The sequence below is a fragment of the Myxocyprinus asiaticus genome, chromosome 42, assembly GCF_019703515.2.
Source record: "Myxocyprinus asiaticus isolate MX2 ecotype Aquarium Trade chromosome 42, UBuf_Myxa_2, whole genome shotgun sequence".
Lineage (NCBI taxonomy): Eukaryota > Metazoa > Chordata > Actinopteri > Cypriniformes > Catostomidae > Myxocyprinus > Myxocyprinus asiaticus.
Window position 1 is genome coordinate 9,188,546 of NC_059385.1, and position 22,024 is coordinate 9,210,569.

Here is a 22,024-nt window from a genome sequence, read left to right on the forward strand (position 1 = left end):
CCAACTTGGATGCACTTGGCAGTAAACATCAGACATTTAACTGTTTCTTTGGATTAACACAGCACTTCACCATATGTTATCTAACACTTTAATGTGTAATAGTATCTGAGCGAGGTGATTGTCAGCGCAAAATTCTCCCAGTTCATGAGGAGCTGCACGTGCAGTTCAGTTTACTCCCAGAGGATTATTGTGCTCAACTCAAGTCCGAAGAGACAGCGTTTAAGTGTTTTAATGTCGTTGTTTTCACTATTGTAAATATAATAGTTGTAGACACTGGGACATTTTCATCTTTTTGTTTTATTTACATTGCATTCGCTCACAACACGCGAGTGGACGCTTCCCCAATCATCGTACTCAAACCACGAGGATATAACTCCACGTTTACAACGATTAAACCAGTTATTTTCTGTAAAGGTTTCTTTATTTTAATTTTTTTTTAAATGGATCTTATGTCATACATGGAGATTATAAGTACATGAAAGCAATGTGATCATTATCATCGCAAATACTCTGTATAATCTTTACTCAGAATATATATATATATATATTATTTTTATTTATTTTTTTGGTTACTTACCGTGTACCCCTGTCTTGTTCTAATACTCTTTAAGGTGTAAAGGTACTCTTGTTTGTATATGTTCTTGCAATCCTCTAATAAAAAACGTACTTATACTCTATGAAGTGGTCCCTGCTCACATGCATCCTGTTTAAAATAATAAAACAAGACACCATTTTCTTCTCTTCATCATCCCTTAGTAATCATTGTACAGTGAGGTAGGTCTGTTCAGATTAAGTATTTTAGATGAATTATACACAAAATAGTCCATAAAAATTCCGCGCTGTGAGCTCTGTCTTTAAAACAGCTTGCAGCATAAGTTGTTTTATGCTACTAATCGAAGCTTTAGCTCTGCGAAGGCGGAAGTGTGATAAAGGCCTATTGACTTAGGGGCCGTTTACACGACGTTTTCAACTAAAAACGGAAAACTTTTTATGCGTTTTGGCTGTTCGTTTACACGACAACGGTGTTTTGGGGTCTGAAAACGCAAACGTTTGAAAACGGGTTTCAAAGTGCAAAAAACGATGCAATTATCGTCTCAGTGTAAACATACAAAAACGCGAATTTGTGAAAACGATGACGTCATGGCACGCGTATTACGTGTTCACGCTACAGGCAACGCGCGAGACATTCAAAACTACAATGGCTGACTACAGGACTGTGTTTGTGCTGCACAAGATTGAGTTTATTGACGCTTCTCCAGCAAAGTAGATTTACTGCATCGCTGCTGCGACTAGCGATCGCCATCTTCATTGTTTGTATTCACCACTCTGTGGAAGAATGCTTTATATGCGCATGCGCGTAGTGTTTCTTTACAAAGTGACATCGCCAACTACTGGCCTGGCATGCATAATACAGCGTTTTTAGTCGTTTTCGTGGATCCGTGTGAATGGGGATCGTTTTGACAACGTTGTCCTCTGTATGCAAAATTTTTTCAAAAACGCTGCCGTTTTCAGTACATCGTTGTCGTGTAAACATATCCTTAATACAAAATCATCTAATTTCAGTGATTTAACATTAATCATTCAATCGCCGATTTTATATCTGGAACTGGTATGTACATCCATACAATGCAAATGTCCTACACATGTAATTTATTTATTTAAATTCGGAAATTTTTTCCTGTTTCTTGAAAGGCCGAGCAAGTTATGTTTGAATCAAACAGTATTACTATTCACCACTAACAAATTTAATCGGATAACAGATCAAACAAGTTCACTGAAACTGAGGTAAGAAACAAACAGACATTTTCAGACTTATTTATTGTGAACATCGAAGTGTTTGTTCAGAGTTACTTGTTTTATATTTTCATCAGAAAGTGCCTTTTTCTCGCGGTCACATAAACAAGAGCGCATAAATATGACGCGCAGTGCCTGAGGGAGACACGCAAAGCAAAGCTGGTTAAAATTAAACTGATACGCTAAATTTAAATGGCAAACGAACATGTACCCATGAATGACTACAGCATGTGATTCAGTATGAAAACAGGCAAATCCCGGGCATTTTAGGCGAATTAAAAATCCCGGTTTGACTTTTTAAGGACCCTACGAGGCAAACGGACATGTTGTCACCCAAAAACAAGCCAATATTACAGCTTTACATACTTACATTACATCTTGTGGACAGTTTTGCCTCTTCCTTTGGTGATCGTTGTGCTGTACTAAACTTATAGAATGAACATCCGGGCAGGTGAATGCTCTGACATCGCGATCCACATATATCTTCTCCCTCCTAACAAATGTTATCCATAACAACTTATTAAACATTAAACATGATTGTTACTAGAGGGCGAAATGCAACTGTATTATCCGCAGGTCGGAGACGGTGAAACGGGGGTGTTTTCGCCTGTCAGTCATTGATGCTCTATGGCAGTTTGGGCATACTAAAATGGTCGCTCGTACACTTCCGGTGGCTTCACCTCCTGCTGGCAATTCAACGTTGCATCAGCGATCCAGTTCTGTATATGCTGTATATCAGTGCTGCTATTACAACAAGTATCAGTTATATTATAACAAACTGTCTTCATAGTTAATGAGCTTAAATTTCCGTAAATTAGCTTAAAGGAATATTTCTAGTTCAATGCAAGTTAAGCTCAATTGAAAGCATTTGTGGCAAAATGTTGGTTACTAAAATTTAATTTGGACTTGTCCCTCCTTTTCTTTTAAAAAAGCACAAATCTGGATTACAGTGAGGCACTTACAATGGAAGTGATTGGGGTCAGTCCGAAAACATTAAAATACTGTTTTAAAAGTATAGCCAGAAGACGTAAACAATATGAGTGTTAACATGATTTCAGTGTGATAAAATCGCTTACGACGCAACAGCGTAAACCCTAAAACAACCGTAAAAACTACGATTTAAACAACTTTAAACTCAAATTATATATATATATATATATATATATATATATATATATATATATATATTATTTGAGTTTAAAGTTTAGCTCAATCAACTGAATTTGTGGAATAATAAAAAAAAATTAAAAAAAATAAAAAATTATATATATATATATATATATATGTAATTTTTTTTTTTTTTTTTTATTATTCCACAAATTCAGTTGATTGAGCTAAACTTGTATTGAAATCAGAATATTTCTTTATAGTTTCATCAACAAAATGTTTCTTTGGGAATGTTTAGTTTTAATTATATATATATATATATATATATATATATATATATATATATATATATATATATACTGTGTGTGTGTGTATATATATACAACCCCAATTCCGAAAAAGGTGGGACAGTACGATAAATGCTAATAAAAACAAAAAGGAGTGATTTGTAAATTATATTCACCCTTTGCTATATTTAAAGCATTACAACTACACATTATATGATGTCTTTCCTTGTGAATTTCTTTGTTTTTTAAAAATGTACAGTAATTTCAAATCAGATGATTGCAACATGCTCCAAAAAAGTTGTGACAGTAAAGTGTTTACCACTGTGAAACATCACCATTTCTTCTAATAACACTTATTAAGCATTTGGGCACTGAAGACACAAGTTTGTTAAGTTTAAAAAGTGGAATTTTCCCCCAGTCATCCATTATGTAGGTCTTTAGCTGCACAATTGTACGGGCTCTTCGTTGCCATATGGTGTGCTTCATAATGCACCACACATTCTCAATTGGAGACAGGTCAGGACTGCAGTCAGGCCAATCTAGCACCCACACTCTCTGCTTACACAGTCATGCACTTGTAATCTGGGCAGTATGTGGTTTGAAGTTGTCCTGCTGGAAAATGCAGGGACGTCCCTGGAAAAGACGGTGCTGGATGGCAGTATATGTTGCTCCAAAATTTGTACATATCTGTCTGCATTCATCGTGTTCTTACAGATGTGCGAGTTACCCATGCTATGTGCACTGACACACGCCTGGCCCGTACAGACACTGGCTTTTGGACCTGACACTAATAACAGCTTGGATGGCCCTTTTCCTCTTTGGACCGGATAACACAATGGCTTTGTTTTTCAAAAAATTTTGGAAATGTGGACTCTTTGGACCAAAAAAACACAGGTCCACTATTCTACTTTCCTTCTAAGATGAGACCGAGGCCAGAGAAGTTGGCAGAGCTTCTGGACAGTGTTGATGTAGGGCTTCTGCTTTGCATAGTAAAGTCTTAACTTGCATCTGTGGATGCAGCGGCAAGTGGTGTTGATTAAAAAAGGTTTACTAAAGTTATCCCAAGCCCATGTTCATTATATCCATTACAGATAAATGCTGTTTTTTAAGACAGTGACGTTTGAGGGATCAGAGATCACATGCATACAGGAATGGTTTTCATCTTGCCCTTTACGCACCGAGATTTGACCAGATTCCTTGAATCTTTTAACCATATTGTGCACTGTAGAGGGTGAAATGCCCAAAATCCTTCCAATTTGTCTTTGGGGAACATTGTTCTCAAAGTGCTGGATTATTTGCTGAAGCATCTGTTGGCAAATTGACAAGTCTCGAATGATCCTTGCTCTTGAAGGACTAGGCTGTTTTTGGAGGCTCCCTATATACTATGACACGGTTGCCTCACCTGTTTAACATCGCCTTGTTATTTCAACTCGTCAAATTGCTATTAGTCTTAAATTACCCATCTCAAATTTTTTGGAGCGTGTTGCAATCATCTGATTTGAAATTACTGTACATTTTCAAAAAACAATGAAATTCACAAGGAAAAACATCATATAATGTGTAGCTGTAGTGCTTTCAATAAAGCAAAGGGTGAATGTAATTTACAAATCACTCTTTTTTGTTTTTATCAGAATTTGTCATACTGTCCCAACATTTTCGGAATTGGGGTTGTGTGTGTGTGTATGTGTATATATATATATATATATATATATATATTTTTTTTTTTATTAAGCAAAAAATGCTGTTGTATAGTGTTAAGGTATGAAGAGTTAGAATAATGTACCCTTAATATATTGAATAACAATAATACATAAGGCTTATGCCTACAGGGGAGATGGAAATATTTAGTGTCCCTTATGTAGACATTCACTTAAGATGATACCAAACCCCTTTAGGCTTTAGGCTTTAGGCTTTGGGTTAGGAGCAGCCAGAACTATGCATCTCATCTTACCCTTTACTTTTACTCTCATTTTGGGCATTCGTATGGCTGGGCCTCCATCTTCACCATTTGTTGCCAGTAGCAACTCGTATTAAACCACACAGATCAAGTCTGTCTCCTCTCTCTAACAGAATGTTTCCATGCATTTGCCATTATCTGATGAATTTAAAATGTTCTGATACAATCTTATATGAATTTTTGACATACTTATAAATGTTTCACTTAAATGATATTACCTTTACTTGATTGGATTGGATTGCTTGCACATTATACATTAAGTACATTTCTGAGACTTCACCTTAACTATAACGAAAGATCTGTGCTATTTTTGTTAATATGACATCCATTCCAAAGCTTTGCACTTTTTTTATTTTAAAGCTTTTAATGTGTTCCAAATACAACTTCAGGATCATTAGGTGAATTTGAGTGGGCTCTGAGTTTGCACAATAAGGCAAAGAATCCCAGAGGAATCACAGGAACTGCTTTTCAATGTTCTGACAGGCAACTCATTGTCAATCTATTGCCCTGAAATCTACATTTGTCTGTCATTTTAGGATGCAAGGCAGTACGAGGTGTGTATGTAGAATCCTTCTGTCTTTTGGTACCTCTCCTCAACAATATCTCTACGTCCCTTTTTTTCTGCCGGGCTCCTGTAAATTTGTTTTTCTCTTGAGGACCTCTTCCAGCACAATAGAGAAGGTGGACAATATGGTGTTATACTTTCTTTGTCTGGTAACCCCCAAGGCTCTCACTTTGAGGTTGGACAATATCAGAGAGCATTGGGTTCTTTGTTTCACATTGGAAAACTGTTTTCACCCACATGACGCAAAATCCATGAGATCCAGGTGGGTGATTTACTCGAATGTCACTACACGGGGCTTCTTTGCTGAAAACTTTGTAAATAAACTGTCTAAAACTACATTATGATGTTATGTGTTTATTATGCAATATTATGTGCAGCTGTAGAAGCAGTTTTTTGAACAAGTAGCTGCAGCTGTTCATAGATTCATATCTGCTGCTAGTTTTACGATTTTATTCTAGACTGGGCTAAATTTAATTCTAAATAATGAATGTATATCAATATAAATATGAATATGAGTATTATATCTCATCAAATAGGCTGCATCACTAAATGAATTAAATTAAAATGATTCATCCACTGCTAATAATTCATTATTATTAATTAAGATCCATTTAATAACTATTGGGGGGGGGGGGGGATGGGGGCAGCACTGGCAAAATGCTGAGCGTTAAATTTGAGTTTTTCATCCATTCAGATGCTTTAAATGGTTATTCTGTTCTTCCTTTTCGTGCATTGGTTCATGTCTCAGCGGTCAAGAGACTGACCAATCAGAGGCCAGAAAATACCTTCATAATACAAAGAGGCTCGAACACGTAAACAAACTTGAAACGCACTACACAGCCGCCTTTACTTTCAAATGATCATCAGTTTCGGTGTTAAACGTGCCTCATTTCCATGAAACGACGTATTAATTGTGCCCAAACGAGCCCCATCAAACGAAGAAGGTTTAAAGATGTAGGAAAAGCGCAAAATGGCTCCGCTGCTGAGTAGTGTTGTCCGATTTGCAAACTAACCGTTGCTTTGAACTGGTTCATAATACTGATTCGTTCGAGCCGATTCGCTAAGCATTTGTATATCACCGGAGACTTTGAAATCACTTTGATATAAGGGAAAACTTTAGCAGTAAAATAAAGTTCATACTGTGAGGCGGGTGGCATTTTGGAACCATAAATAACGCAATGTTTGACCAGATTCATAAGTTATATGGGGAACATAAGAAAATGTTGAGAACGTTATTGAGAAAATATAGAATCAATGTAAATCTTGATAACACAGTGTAAACGTTGAGAACAATGCTGAGAAACCTTAAAATATATATTAATAAACAGTAAGAATAATTCACTGCAAACAATAGCTATGGCAAATGTGAATCATTTTTACTGAACCGGTTCAGTGAAATGAACCGTCCTATCAAATCGATTCCCTCAAATGAATCTGATTCACAACGCTACTGACGGAGTGGCGCATGCGCACACGAGTTCGTCCGTCAGCGCGAGCTTTTCTTCATCACAACAGAGACACTCCGGCGCTAAATCCGCTTTTTCACCGGGAGAAAAACGGCGCCTTTGATCAGCTGCCAGTTCCTCGGAGGAGCTGTTCTTCGGGGCGCTTGATATTTCATGTCCTCGCATCATGTGTTCAATGAACGATTCCGTGTTTTTACTCATCCGTCTCTTACCGGGCCGGAGTCTCGCGCAGCACCGGGGATAGAGGCCTCCGCGCGCCTGCTCGATTAACGGAGAGCGACGAGACACACGGCGGGAATTCTGAGGCGATTGTCCTAGAGGTCTGAGACGCTGCTCTTCTGACAGGAATATAAAACGTTCCGGTAATCAGTGTTTAACTGCAGTGAGAGTCGGAACCGATCACCGTGGCCGCCGGTGTTGATGTGGGGTAAAATGGAGACCCCGACGATCATGTACGATCTGGACACCTCCGGTGGGCTGATGGAGGTAAGACATAAACATAAACACACCCGTTTATACCTCTCTCTACGGGCCTCTAGCTCTCGGTTTAGCGGTAAACAGTCTCCATGTAGCCGTTAGCTTGCTCTGACTCGCTAATGTCATAAGTAGCCTCCCCTCACATTACGGTTTTTCATATCACCGTGAAGCTAACCCGGAATTTCCGTTTTAGCGTACGGCGCGCGCTCAGCGCCCAACAATGGCTCGAGAGCAAAAACTAATGTGATGATGCCAGACGCGAGCAGGTGTTTCAGAAATGAGCCTCTAAATTTCTCCCGCTTTCCTTCTGCAGCAAATCCAGACTCTACTGGCGCCGCCCAAATCGGAGGATGGAGAGAAGAGGATCAGAAAACCGGACAGGAATACCAGGAGGGCCAGTAGGGCCACCAACCACGACACCTGTGACAGCTGCCGGGAAGGAGGGGACTTGTTATGTTGTGACCACTGTCCCGCCGCCTTCCATCTACAGTGCTGGTGTGTTTGTGTGTGATGCTACTTCAGTTTATGGCAGATGATGGACCAGTCCGTGTTGTGAAATTTCATTTGACAAAAACACTCCAGAAAACATGGGTTGTGGAAAATTAGATGTGAACTTGGAGCTTTATACTATATATTGGATCCCATCTAAGATAATGTCAGTCTGTGCCTCAGAGCCTCGTTTTCATTACAGTCAAAAATTAAATATGGCGCTACTGTGAATACGGTTTGTAGAGCTGTGACGTCAATTTGTAGGTGAACCCAGATTCCCCTTTGGAATTTCTTATGGGTTTTTATAATGGCAGTTTTGTGTTTGAGTAAAATAACGCCTGTGGTAAACATTACTTTGAAGGAATAGTTCACCCAAAAATGAAAAATCTCTCCATCATTTACTCACCCTCATGCCATCCCAGATGTGTATGACTGTCTTTCTTCTGCAGAACACTAATGGAGATTTTTAGAAGAATATCTCAGCTCTGTAGGTCCACATAATGTAAGTGAATGGTGACCAGAACTCAGAAGGTCTAAAAATTACATAAAGGCAGCACAAAAGTAATCCATGAGACTCCAGTGGTAAAAATCCATGTCTTCAGAAGCAATATGATATGTGTGGGTGAGAAACAGATCAATATTTAAGTCCTTTTTTACTATAAATCTTCACTTGCACTTCCGCATTCTGGTGTGGAAGTGACTTTCACATTCAGTCACCTACTGGTAGGGCTGGTCAAAGTCTTATGGATTACTTTTATGTTGCCTTTTTGGACCTACTGAGATCTGATCGCTATTTGCTTGCATTGTATGGACCTACAGAGCTGAGATATTCGTTTGTGTTCTGCAGAAGAAATTCATACACATCTGGGAAGGCATGAGAGTGAGTAAATGATGAGAGAATTTTCATTTTGGGGTGAACTATTTGTTTAAGATATTTGGATGTTATGTTCTGCAACATAAATGACACCCTTTCATTTCTCAAATGTGAATTTTGAAGCTGCCTTGTTTTTTTGTTGTGTTTTTTATATACTATGTTGTTTTAATATGACTTTAAAATTCACGTTTGAGGTACAGTATGACTGTGTAATTTATGTTGTAGAACAAGAAGTCTACGTATCTTCAAGTAATGTTTACTACAGACCTTATTTTACTCATAATTCCAAAACTGCCATTTAAAAAAACCCTAGGAAAATCCAGAGGGAACCCAAGGTGAATTCTCTAAAGGGTTTTTGGACTACAGCTCTATTGTGTTAGAGATGCTATGCAAACATAGTAGTCACGTTCTGTTTGTTCTAAATGCCAAATGGTAGAATTTCTCAGACTTGTGTCGGAGGTCTTGCAGGAATCTTGTCGTTTGACCAGGAGATTTGGACGATGTTTCCTCTTTCATCTCCAGATTGAATTGAACATAAGTGGCTCATGGATGGCTGCTGCAGTTGCACATTTTTAAGTTGTCATATGTTTCTTGAAGGAGCAGGGAATAGTTCTTGGGCTCTGACAGGAAGCTGATAAATAATCATTAACCATGGGTTGCAAGCTGGCCGGCCAAAGTCATTATTTGACCTTGTCTTCTATATTGAGAGTTGTGTCTAAGATTATGAGAATTATATGCAGTAAATATAATTAACATATAGTAACCACAGTCAGTCTGTCAACAGAAGCTCTTAGCACAGATGTTCATAGATTCACTAAATCTGGGACTGTTGTGATTGGCTTAGTTTTTCAATACTCATTTTGTTTTACAGATGGTCAGCTGAGTTAGAGGATGTTTGACTTTGTGAATTTCAATCTCTCCATATTTTCCTATTGTTTATTCTGCTGCTCTGCTGTGTGTTTGAGAGATGAAATGTTTCCTGTGTTTGAAGATAAATACATGTAGCTGGTGCTCTGTGGCCCACAGGCCCTTGGAAGTCTGGCCTTCATCTTTGTAGAGTTGCACCATCCTAAAAGTTTATTGGATTGACCTGATTGGCTTAGGAGGAAACTGCATTTACTAATGTGTGACGTTGTTAAAGATCTTGGTCTGTTTGTATGATAACCGCTAACATAAAAGTTGCATTGATTAAATTGTATGAACAGTTTTCTGTTTGTTTACGATGTCTTTACTCTTTTGTTAGAGAGTAATAATACTCTTTTTCAGCTACAAGTGGATATTGAGCTGTTTGTATGGCGCGTGTGTGCAGTGCATTAGAAAATAAAGACTTCTTTCTTAGAGAGCATTGCATTTATTTACCCTTTGAAACATAGGTAGTGTGTTTTTCCGCTCTCTTTGAATGCTGGATATAGGTAGTTATCCTTTGAAACATCTAGACTTCAGGAACCTGCCAAACCCAAAGTCAATCTTATCATGTTGGATTTTCTTTGGTTGACTTGACTTTCACACTCATTGGGCTGGAGTATAAAGCAGGCCTGCAATTTAGTTGTGATGTTCGTTTATTGTAGTGTTCAATAACTGATCTCTCCGTTACTTTTAAGTTTGTTTTGTGTAAACTGATGCCAGTAGTTACACCTCTGACTTGTGTTTACGTTTCCTCAGTAACCCGCCATTAAGCAGAGAAATGCTGCCCCCTGGTGACTGGATGTGTCATCGCTGCACCGTGCGCAAGAAGGTTAGTATACTGTCTGAGTTATGAAACGGAACCGCTTCAGTCATGACATGCAAGGCTATTATTTCAGGGCCACTGACTAACATTTAATAGCGGTGGCACTGGTGCCACCAAGTTCTACCTCATTTGTTAGCACCTTTGAGGGATGGGGGTCTGTGGCCCATAAAATGAAAAATGTAAAAAGACAGAAACTAGTAATAAAAGTGATATTATTTGTATATTATGAAAGTAAGTGCAACTTCCTATAGAAGTATTACAATAAAAGGAATGGAATAATGGAACAAGTTTAAAAATGATTTAATATTGTTTAAACAATTAATACATTTAAGAGAATGTTTAAAATTGAGATATTTTAAAAGTATGAAAGATTGGGTTAATGGATCATTGTATTATGTATTTATGTATACATGTTTGTATAAATATATGTGTTATGTATCTAGAAATTAAGCAGTTAATACAAACAGTAAATTTAGTTAAGTTTGATTCAGATTAATTATTTGTTAGGGTGACGTTAAATTTGTAAATGTTATAAAGCCATCTTGCTCTTGTTATTTTTTCTTTTATATTTTCTTTGTTTTCTCCGTATGAGTTGTGAATTTGACTGTAAATGGAAATATTTAAATGGAGAATCTAAAATAAGAGAGGTACAAATGGTAGGCATAATAAGCTTTGTCTTCAGCCTATTCTTTTTCGGCCGTTTAAAAAAAAAGGTGATGCTGGGTTGATTGTATAAATGCTGAAAGAAAAACAGTGAAATGAGATATTGCATATTTTACCCCACTGAAATGCTCATTCAACAGTAAGGCATTGATTTTGAGTTGGTATGCAGATGTAAATTTACTTGTATCAACAACAGAAAGGTTATCTGTCTCATCTATAAAAATAAAAAAGTTAACTTCCTAATTTATATAGAGCTAAATTGTTCTGACAGTGCGACTGAGTTGGGACTCCTTTCATCAGGCTCTTGTTGATTAAAGTTCAGTCATCTCTTGGACATTTGAAGGCAAACAAAACCAGTTTTATTTTTCTACAATTAGGGAGCATTAGAATATAACTGATTTTACACTGAAGGAAAAGTTGCTTGGTCTATAATTCACAAGGGTCCAGGCTTTAAAGCCTTTGATTCTACTCACGCTGACGCACAAGCTTGTGTGCGCATGCGTCACCCCGGCAGTAGAGTTGGAATAGATCGATTCTATTTTAAAACGGTACCCTAAACACTTTTAAAAACTATAAATAAATAAAAATATTAACATTTATAAACTGTCATAGTTGTTACAGTAGTGAATGATATTCCCTCACTCCCCTAATCTACACTATATTGCCAAAAGTATTCGCTCATCTGCCTTTAGACGCATATGAACTTAAGTGACATCCCATTCTTAATCCACAGGGTTTAATATGACATTGGCCCACCCTTTGCAGCTATAACAGCTTCAACTCTTCTGGGAAGGCTTTCCACAAGGTTTAGGAGTGTGTTTATGGGACTTTTTGACCATTCTTTCAGAAGCGCATTTGTGAGGTCAGACACTGATGTTGGACGAGAAGGCCTGGCTCGCAGTCTTCGCTCTAATTCATCTCAAAGGTGCTCTATCGGGTTGAGGTCAGGACTCTGCAGGCCAGTCAAGTTCTTCCACACCAAACTCGCTCATCCATGTCTTTACGGACCTTGCTTTGTGCACTGGTGCGCAGTCATGTTGGAACAGGAAGGGGCCATCCCCAAACTGTTCCCACAAAGTTGGGAGCATGGAATTGTCCAAAATCTCTTGGTATGCTGAAGCATTCAGAGTTCCTTTCACTGGAACTAAGGGGCCAAGCCTAGCTCCTGAAAAACAACCCCACACCATAATCCCCCCTCCACCAAACTTCACAGTTGGCACAATGCAGTCAGACAAGTACCGTTCTCCTGGCAACCGCCAAACCCAGACTCGTCCATCAGATTGCCAGATGGAGAAGCGTGATTCATCACTACAGAGAACGCGTCTCCACTGCTCTAGAGTCCAGTGGCGGCGTGCTTTACACCACTGCATCCGAAGCTTTGCATTGCACTTGGTGATGTATGGCTTGGATGCAGCTGCTCGGCCATGGAAACCCATTCCATGAAGCTCTCTACGCACTGTTCTTGAGCTAATCTGAAGGCCACATGAACTTTGGAGGTCTGTAGCGATTGACTCTGCAGAAAGTTGGCGACCTCTGCGCACTATGCGCCTCAGCATCCGCTGACCCCGCTCTGTCATTTTACGTGGCCTACCACTTCGTGGCTGAGTTGCTGTCATTCCTAATCGCTTCCACTTTGTTATAATTCCACTGACAGTTGACTGTGGAATATTTAGTAGTGAGGAAATTTCACGACTGGACTTGTTGCACAGGTGGCATCCTATCACAGTACCACGCTGGAATTCACTGAGCTCCTGAGAGCGGCCCATTCTTTCACAAATGTTTGTAGAAGCAGTCTGCATGCCTAGGTGCTTCATTTTATACACCTGTGGCCATGGAAGTGATTGGAACACCTGAATTCAATTATCTGGATGGGTGAGCGAATACTTTTGGCAATATAGTGTATCTTATTATAAATTTAATAGGGCTGTAGTAGTAAGATCATATTTATTATGAATATATTTTTGCCTAAAATACTATAGTTAATACAGTTTGTGTTACTAGTATATTCATGGTCATTATTTTTTTGTGTGGATTTTTCCCCATTTTCACCCAATTTGGAATACCCAATTCCCAGTGCGCTATTAAGTGCTTGTGGTCGCGTAGTGATTCACCTCAATCCGGGTGGCGGAGGACGAATCCCAGTTGCCTCCGCATCTGAGACCATCAACCCGCGCATCTTATCACGTGGCTTGTTGAGCACGTTGCCACGGAGACATAGCGCGTGTGGAGGCTTCACGCCATCCGCCATGGCATCTGTGCTCAACTCACCATGTGCCCCACCGAGAACGAACCACATTATAGCAACCACGAGTAGGTTACCCCATGTGACTCTACACTCCCTAGCAACTGGGCCAATTTGGTTGCTTAGGAGACCTGGCTGGAGTCACAAGGTCATTTTTTTAAAAGGTGGTGATATCTGAAAAGTTTGCTAATTTCTGTGTGTACTTGTCACAGTATTCTCTCACCTTCAATGAGTTTTAGAATGTTGGTCTGTTTAATGTGGTTTTAAACTAGTTTACTCTCCGAGGGTTTTTATAGATGTTTGCACCAGAGAATTTTGTACCAAATTCAAATGGTTTCTGCGACTCGTGCTGTTTTTCACTTGTTCTTACAGTGCTGTAAGAGCTCGAGGCCAGATCTGAGAGTAAACGCCCCTGCTTTGTGCTCATACTGCTCTGTCCATTGATCTGGGTAACAGAGAGCAATGTTATGTTCTGCGTTTGCTGTTTGATATTGCTTAACTAAAATGGCAGTGCATAAATGGAGAGAGAGATAGGGGGAGAGTAGGCGCACCAGTGCGACCTGTAAAAAAATTTAGTTGCACCTGCAGGAAAAACGTTCGCAAAATGCGACGATTTAGTTGCAATCTGGATCCATGTATTTGAATTCGTGTATTTAAGTTTTGAATTTGACTGAATGTTTTTCCCCTTTACAGAAAAGGGAACAGAAGAAGGAGCAGATTAATGGTCTTTTGGAGCGGCAGCTGGGAAAGCAGACGCCATCTCCAGCTCCTGAGCAGGAATGTGGGATGCTACGTCTGGATCCCACCATGGGATCGGGAGGCACTGGCCTTCGGTCCGCTGTTGCCCAAGTACGACTTCTGGAGAGACGACCAAGCAGCCGGCCCACGACCCCCAACTCCAACGCGTCTTCCACCGATACGGCCACGCCGTCTGAGCAGAATGACATGGAGGAAGACCTGCTGGACATGGAGGATGATGCACAGGGTTCTGAGCCTGAGCTCTCCAACGTCACAGTGACCCTCAAGAGACCTTTTGACCTCCTAATAGCCGCTGCCATGCAGAGGAACCCCACGCAGTTCCAGCTTCCAAATGACCTCACCTGCACAACAGCACTTCCAGGTATAGGAGAGGCCGATCTCACAAGAGTTAATACCTGCAGTTCAGCCCAAAGTGCACCATTAAATATGTTAAAGGCTAATTACGAGCTGCAACTTTTCACTAACTTTTAGGCACTAGCAAAAGGAGACGAAAAGACGAGTTAGCAGGCAAGAACGTGAAACGCCCACAGCACGAGCTGGACAATTGTGGAATGGTTCCATTGCCGGTGAAAGTGTGCTACACATGCAGCAGGTACAAGCTTTTGTGTTGTGGATTTTTAGAATGCTTGAAAATGCATCATTTTTATTACTTACCACGTAAAGCCAGCTCAAACTTCTTAACATTCAGACTCAATTAAAACATTTTGTAGATCATTTCAGCCTTAGGATTGCTAGGTTTTCACTGCCTTGCAAGCATCTGTATTTCCTTCATGAAATGCAACCTAAATGAATGTTGGACCATTTTTCTTTTTTTCACAGGAGCTGCCGATTGGCTCCACTGATCCAATGTGATTATTGCCCTCTCTTGTTCCACATGGACTGTTTGGACCCACCTCTTACTGCCTTCCCTACAGGCAGGTGGATGTGTCCAAACCACATTCAGCACCTGGTAGTAAGCAAGCCTGTCTATGTAAAACAAAATTAAGACTTCTATAGACTTTTAATTGTAGCATTTCTAAATCTGAAATGTATATAATAGCATAGAATAGACTAAACAGCGTAGAATAAACAGCAAATGACCAGTAAACACTTCCTAACTGACACTCATACAAGGCACTTTATTCATTATGTTTACTTTCGTCCTCACAGATAAACCAGAGAAGTTTGACCCTTAGCAACCGTTGCCAGCTATTTGACCAGTTTCAAGACCGTATATCCCAGCATGCAGTAAAGGTCGACTTCCTGCAGCGAATACACAGGCCGCACCCCCCGATTCGGCGGTCAGCTCACACGCAAAGTAGAAAAACTCTGAAGGTGATCCATCTGCTTAAAAAAACTCACTGCATGGTACAAGTAACAGGGCTGCTTTTCTCTGTTAAAACTCATCCAAGTTACCCTTTGATTTTTGCAGGTTCCTGATGCCATAAAATCACAATACCATAATCCGCCTATTCTAATGCCCACTGCTGGAATCCGTGAAGGGGAATTGATCTGCAGTGGGGTTCCAGAACCTTGTGCACCGCAGCACTTAGCCAGTGACGATGAACAACGTCAGGTGCGGCTGAGCTGTCTAAGTTTTATCATGCTTTTATCATGAGCGATTTTATCATAGGCTCAGTCACCAGTCACTTTTCATGTACATTACATCACATGTATGTAATATGTACACTGGCGGCCAAAATTTTGGAATAATGTAAAGATTTTGCTGTTTCCGAAGGAAATTGGTACTTTAATTCACCAAAGTGGCATTCAACTGATCACAGAGTATAATCAGGACATTACTGATGTTAAAAACAGCACCATCACTATTTGAAAAAGTCATTTTTGATCAAATCTAGACTGGCCCCATTTCCAGCATCCATCACTCCAACACCTTATCCTTGAGTAATCATGCTAAATTGCTAATTTGGTACTAGAAAATCACTTGCCATTATATCAAACACAGCTGAAAGCTATTTGGTTTGTTAAATGAAGCTTACCATTGTCTTTGTTTTTGAGTTGCCACAGTATGCAATAGAAAAGATAAAAGATTTCATACAAAGGTGTACACTACAGTTTTCAAAGACAGGACATCTGGCTCTAACAAGGTCAGAAAGAAATGTGAAAGGCCAGATGTACAACTAAACAAGAGGATAAGTACATAGTTTGAGAAATAGACACCTCACATGTCCTCAGCTGACAGCTTCATTGAATTCTACCTGCTTAACACCAGTTTCATGTACAACAGTAAAGAAAAGACTCAGGGATGCAGGCCTTATGGGAAGAATTGCAAAGAAAAAGCCACTTTTGAAACAGCAAAGAAACACAGATATTGGACAACAGATAACTGGAAACAGGTGCTATGGATCTTAACCCCATTGAGCAATTGTGGGATCAGCTAGACTGTAAGGTGCGTGAGAAGTTCCCGACAAGACAGCCACATCTATGTGAAGAGCTACAGGAAGCACGGGGTGAAATGTTACCTGAGTATCTGGACAAACTGACAGCTAGAATGCCAAGAATCTGCATAGCTGTCATTACTTCAAAGAGTTCTCATCAACAAATCCTCCACGTGCAGCAGTTTACATTTTTATTTCAGTTTTAATTTAATTTTTCACTTTATTTATTTCCTGACTATATATTGTGATCAGTTGAATGCTACTTTGGTGAATAAAAGTACCAATTTCTTTCCACAAGAGCAAAATCTGTACATTATTCCAAACTTTTGGCCGCCAGTGAATGTGACAAATAATGAAACCTGACCCTGTATGGAGAAAGATGCAGTGAAAGTGAATGGTGACCGAAGCTAATATTCTGCCTAACATCTCCATTTGTGTTCTATGTAAGAAAGAAAGTCACACAGGTTTAGAACAACATGAGGGTTAGTATAGTAAATCAAAGAATTTTCATTTTTGAATTATCGCTTTAATCGTTTAGTCACTGCACGTTTTTTATTGTTGTTTATGCTCTAATGTAGTGGCTCAAAGACGTCATCTCGCTGCAGTGCAGCATCATGAGGCATTTATGGAGCAGGCAAACATCTTCTACATGGGATTCAGAACGAACAGAAAAGACTGATATGAAACTCAGAGACTCCTGCCAGAGTGCTGTCTCACAGGGCACCCAGAACGTTGGACACAAAGTGGTCTGTAGCTCATGTACTTATGGGCTGTGTCTGTACTGTCGGACCACAAATGGCCCAGTTGACAGGTTAGTTCAGCCCAATGGGTTGCAAGGTGCTGTTAGAACCCTAGAGAAGACCACTGACCATAAAACGCCACATTCAACCACCCCTGCTCCACCTAATCACGCCGGCTCTGGTGCTATTATTAAGACTGAGGATTCCAGCTTAAAGTCCTGTAGTGGCACAAAGGATCCTCCTCCTGCCTGTGTCAAATCTGAGCCCAGAACTCCGCCAGTAGACCACAAGAAATTAATACCAACCTCAGATGCTCCAGCAACTGAAAAACTCCTGAGTACAGGAGCACAGGTTGTTAAGCCCCTAAAACTCACCACAGATGCCGGGTCAAGCTGCCAAAGATCTCCATCCCCTTTGTTTGGTAAGTGCACATCTGTGTAGGTTTCAGTTGATCACTCAATACTAGGGGTGTGACGAGATCTCGTACCACGAGATCTCGCGATATTAAAACGTGACGATATTTCTCGTTGAGATGAAAAGCTGTCTCACGATATCAGCATGATGGAGTGTGAGGGTGAAATTAGCATAGAAGATGCCCCCGCCACTTTTAAATCATTTGTGTGGCAGCATTTTAGGTACCCGGTGGAAACAATAGACGGCAACAGAATGACAGACAAGACACGAACAAAGGCTGTGTCTCTTTGGAAGGCTGCGTCCTCCGGAGGTCGCATTTGTCAGCCGCATACGTCATCGAGACTGTCTCGTTTTATTTTTTTTTTCGAGACAGCCTCGATGACGTATGCGGCTGACAAATGCGACCTCCGGAGGACGCAGCCTTCCAAACAAGACACAGCCGACATGTAAGCACTGAAAGAAAATAGTGCCGTACACCACGGCTAACACAAGCACTATGCAAAGACACCTACAGAACCACCGCAGCTCTCAACTAAAATCAACCAGGTCTGAAGAGACTCATGTGAAATCATACAGGAGAGAAGCCAGTCAGTTGAGTTTGTGGCAAAACCTTTTACAGTGCTTGCATATTGTTCTGTTTTTACTCCATATGATAATTCATACTCCAAAAGTAGAACTGAAGTGACATTCATTACAAGATGATTAGTTAAAACATTTCAAAATGCACCTGCATTGTTTTGCATTTTTTGACTTTCAGTCAAATAAAAGACTATTTTTCCAGTCATATACACTACTGGTCATTCGAGTGTATATAGTGTTAAAATATCGTCTTGTCTCGTTCTCGTGAACCCAGTATCATGTATTGTCTCGTCTCGTGAGCTAAGTGTATCGTCACACCCCTACTCAATACCAATTTTAAAGAGAAATACTGAATGGCTGCTGTCTTTTCTCAGATGGAAAGGCGATTATTGACTTCATCACAGCAGGTGGTCGGGACGTGTTCTCATCATCAGAACTCCCTGATGTATCAGAGCTGTCAGGCCGAATAAAAGATATCATGCAGGGTAGCGGAGGTACGTAACTGTTCTGTTTTACTGCTCTGGTTATGTTTGTTGAAAACCCTCCTGGGTGCAACATTTTGGAATCGTTTTGTTGCAGAAGTTGAACTCAGCTCGTTGGATGAGAGGTTTATCAAAGTCCTGGCCTGGCAGAGGATTCAGCAGCTCTTTGAATCAAAAACTTCTGTTCAAAGTAGCCCTCCCCTCTCGGTGTCACGTGCTCACAGAAAACACAATGAAGGTATGAAGCCTCTGCTCTTGTAGCCTACTACAGTAGTCTGTCTGTTAAACATGCATGTATATTGCTTTATCTCTGCATATTTACTTATGATTTCTCTGTTCACAGCCCAAAATAGGGAGGTGCAGGCGAGAGCTTCTTTCTGTCCAGTCTCAGGAAAGGGAGCAGCTGTTAACATGTGTTACCGGAGTCTGTACATTGGGATGGGTGAGTATCATCCTGTGACCTAAATCAGCACTGCAATAGATTTTCTAATGACTTCAACATGCAGTGTTGAATAATACTGGCTTTTCTCTCTGCAGGTGCTGATATGGACGTATGCCTAACAAACTACGGTCATTGTAACTATGTTTCAGGGAAACATGCCTGTATTTTTTATGATGAGGTACATGATTTTAAATATTATGAGATCTAAGACAGAGTGGTTTCATAGCCTCGGAGTGATTGAATGTGTTTTCCCCTTCCAGAACACAAAGCAGTATGAATTGCTGAACTACAGCGAGCATGGGACAGTAGTTGACAATGTGCTATATTCCTGTGACTTCTCTGAGAAGATGAGCCAGAGCCCATCCAGTAGCCTGCTCACCAAAGTTCAAAACATTATCCGTAAGTTTTAGTTTTTCAAATTGGAAGTCATTGCACAGTAAGCAGCAGTATTGGCTATGTGCTGTTTCTGTATGCATAGAATACCCAGATGACCTACGACATTCGCCAAACTGTGCAATATAGTGCTTACTGCATGGAATATTAAATGTAACAATGCAATACACTTGACTTGACTTTCCATTTTCAGTCTGATGAAGGAACATCTTTATCTTTACTTTTTATAAGTTTGATAACTTATTAAAATAAAAAAAAACTTTTTATTTCCAAGATAATTGAATGCCATTCGTGCAATTAATCAGCAATTTAGTGAGCTCATGTGGCACAACGTAAAATACTATAGTTTTAAATGTTTGTTGTTGCATAATGCATATTTTCACATGCTGTTTTTCTCTGTCTACTGTGTAGTAAACCGTGTGCTAGTATTCCATTTCAAACATTACCATTAATGCTAGTGTGTTTCCAGGCCGCTGCAAGAAAAAGGACCAGGAGGGCACTGTGAAGGGTGTGGCTACTGTATCAGAGGGTGGAGTTATGAGCTGCCAATCTCAGGATGCTTCTATCACTGCCTGTAACTGTAAGAGCAGCGGCTCAAGTCTGATCGGAGGTAGTGGTGCTGGATGGGAAGGCACTGCGCTCCTTCATCACGGTAGCCACATCAAACTGGGCTGCTTGCAGTTTATCTTTAGCATTACAGAGTTTGCCAGCAAACCGCCTAAAGAGGAGCTCAGAACCTGCAGCTTCACTCCTACTTCTGGCCAACAAGGGGAGCAGCTGAGCAAGGCCACACCACCTCCGCTCCAACACAATCTTGTAGCTTAACCTCTACAGCACCAACCTGCCTCTGCGTTGATCTGTACAAATGGTTTCCTACTTATTTAATTCTTTATACACTTGCATGAGGTGACTTTTTTTCTAATTTTTATTTTGAGACTCTTTTAACAGGTTGCACATAGACACATTGTGTTTTTTCTCAATGCAAAAGAACTTGCATTTTTAAAGGAAACTTTGATCATCCTCTATGCTCGGAAAACCAATGAGCAGTTTTCACGTGTAAAGAAATCAAAACATGTTCTATTTTGTGCCAGTAACATTAGTTTTTATATATACATGCTTTTTTTGTTTTTCATGAAATGGAAGCTTTTATTTATGTACTGAAATGTGTATATTCATACCTGGTGTTCCTTTAACCCAACACATTTGGAAAAAACCTCTTGTAAATATGTGTATGTATTCTCGTGAATAGCCAGAGATCCACACAACCAGGACTTAAGCGCACACAAGTGCTCCGATTTGTATTATTTCTGTAGTGCGCCATTTATGTACAGTCCTCTGTGTCTGTTTCACGTGCTCTGTAATTACAGTTTTCACCAGGTTCTTGTCAAACTATGTAAATACCAGATTTTAAATAACACTTTAGAAATCATCTGGCCTGCAGTTGTGGTATTCAAACTGATTTCTTCACTCTTTTTCTAAGACTATTAAGAAACTTAGTTAAGATTTCATAATGAGATTTCAGATCATGTAAGTAAAGCAAAAATGTAGATTTCCTGCTGTCAGATTCATTATCAACTATGCTCATAAAGTTGTAGGTGTGTGGGTCTGAGTTGTGTAATATCAATGCACTGCGTCTCAGAAGGCGGGTTTGGTTCCAGCATACTGTATCTTTCTGTTTCAGTCTAGAGAAAAATGGCACTTTCATAAAATGTCAAAGCACAGCCAAACTTCACGGGAAGACTGACTGGTTAGAGTTCAATTTATGCACTGAAAGAATAATCATCAAATCTAGTAATTTAACAGATTTGTATCTGACAAAAAAAAATAAAATAAAATAAAAACTCACTATCCAACCAAAAATGATCATGATTAGTCCGGCCTGCAGAGCGCCGAGAAATGTTACAGGTTTCACGTGACAACGCTGATTAAAATGTAAAAGTAGTAAGCGTAGATAGCAGTAAATAGTAACAAAAAGCATTTTCTTTGCACTAAGTGCAAATAAGTGCAAATAGCTGCAGATATTATTTGCACCCCTAATTAAACACTAACATACTGTAGGGCAAAGATATAGTCAAGACCAGATTAAGACCACGTTTATATGGTCTTGAGACTAAGACCACCTCTGCTGTAGGGGTGCAGTTTGTCTTCAATTTCTGTGTTTCCACCAGACTATAGGAGTGCAAATAG

At 39.8% G+C, this 22,024-nt stretch overlaps 1 protein-coding gene across 2 annotated transcripts; it reads left to right on the top strand.

Annotated features, from left to right (window-relative positions):
- The first annotated feature begins 7,190 nt into the window (after positions 1–7,190).
- LOC127432642 (PHD finger protein 12-like) lies at positions 7,191–21,439 on the top strand. Of its 2 annotated transcripts, none has more exons than XM_051683958.1 (15): positions 7,191–7,662; positions 7,967–8,148; positions 10,679–10,751; positions 14,344–14,770; positions 14,881–15,001; positions 15,229–15,361; positions 15,559–15,723; positions 15,821–15,964; positions 17,366–17,948; positions 18,895–19,014; positions 19,100–19,240; positions 19,346–19,444; positions 19,540–19,622; positions 19,705–19,843; positions 20,307–21,439. In XM_051683958.1, the coding sequence occupies exons 1-15, from the start codon at positions 7,597–7,599 to the stop codon at positions 20,660–20,662; spliced, it is 2,832 nt and encodes a 943-aa protein (XP_051539918.1). In that variant the 5' UTR covers positions 7,191–7,596; the 3' UTR covers positions 20,663–21,439. The 2 variants fall into 2 exon arrangements, with proteins under 2 accessions (XP_051539918.1, XP_051539919.1); XM_051683959.1 differs by having other exon boundaries at positions 20,296–20,493.
- Positions 21,440–22,024: the final 585 nt, after the last annotated feature.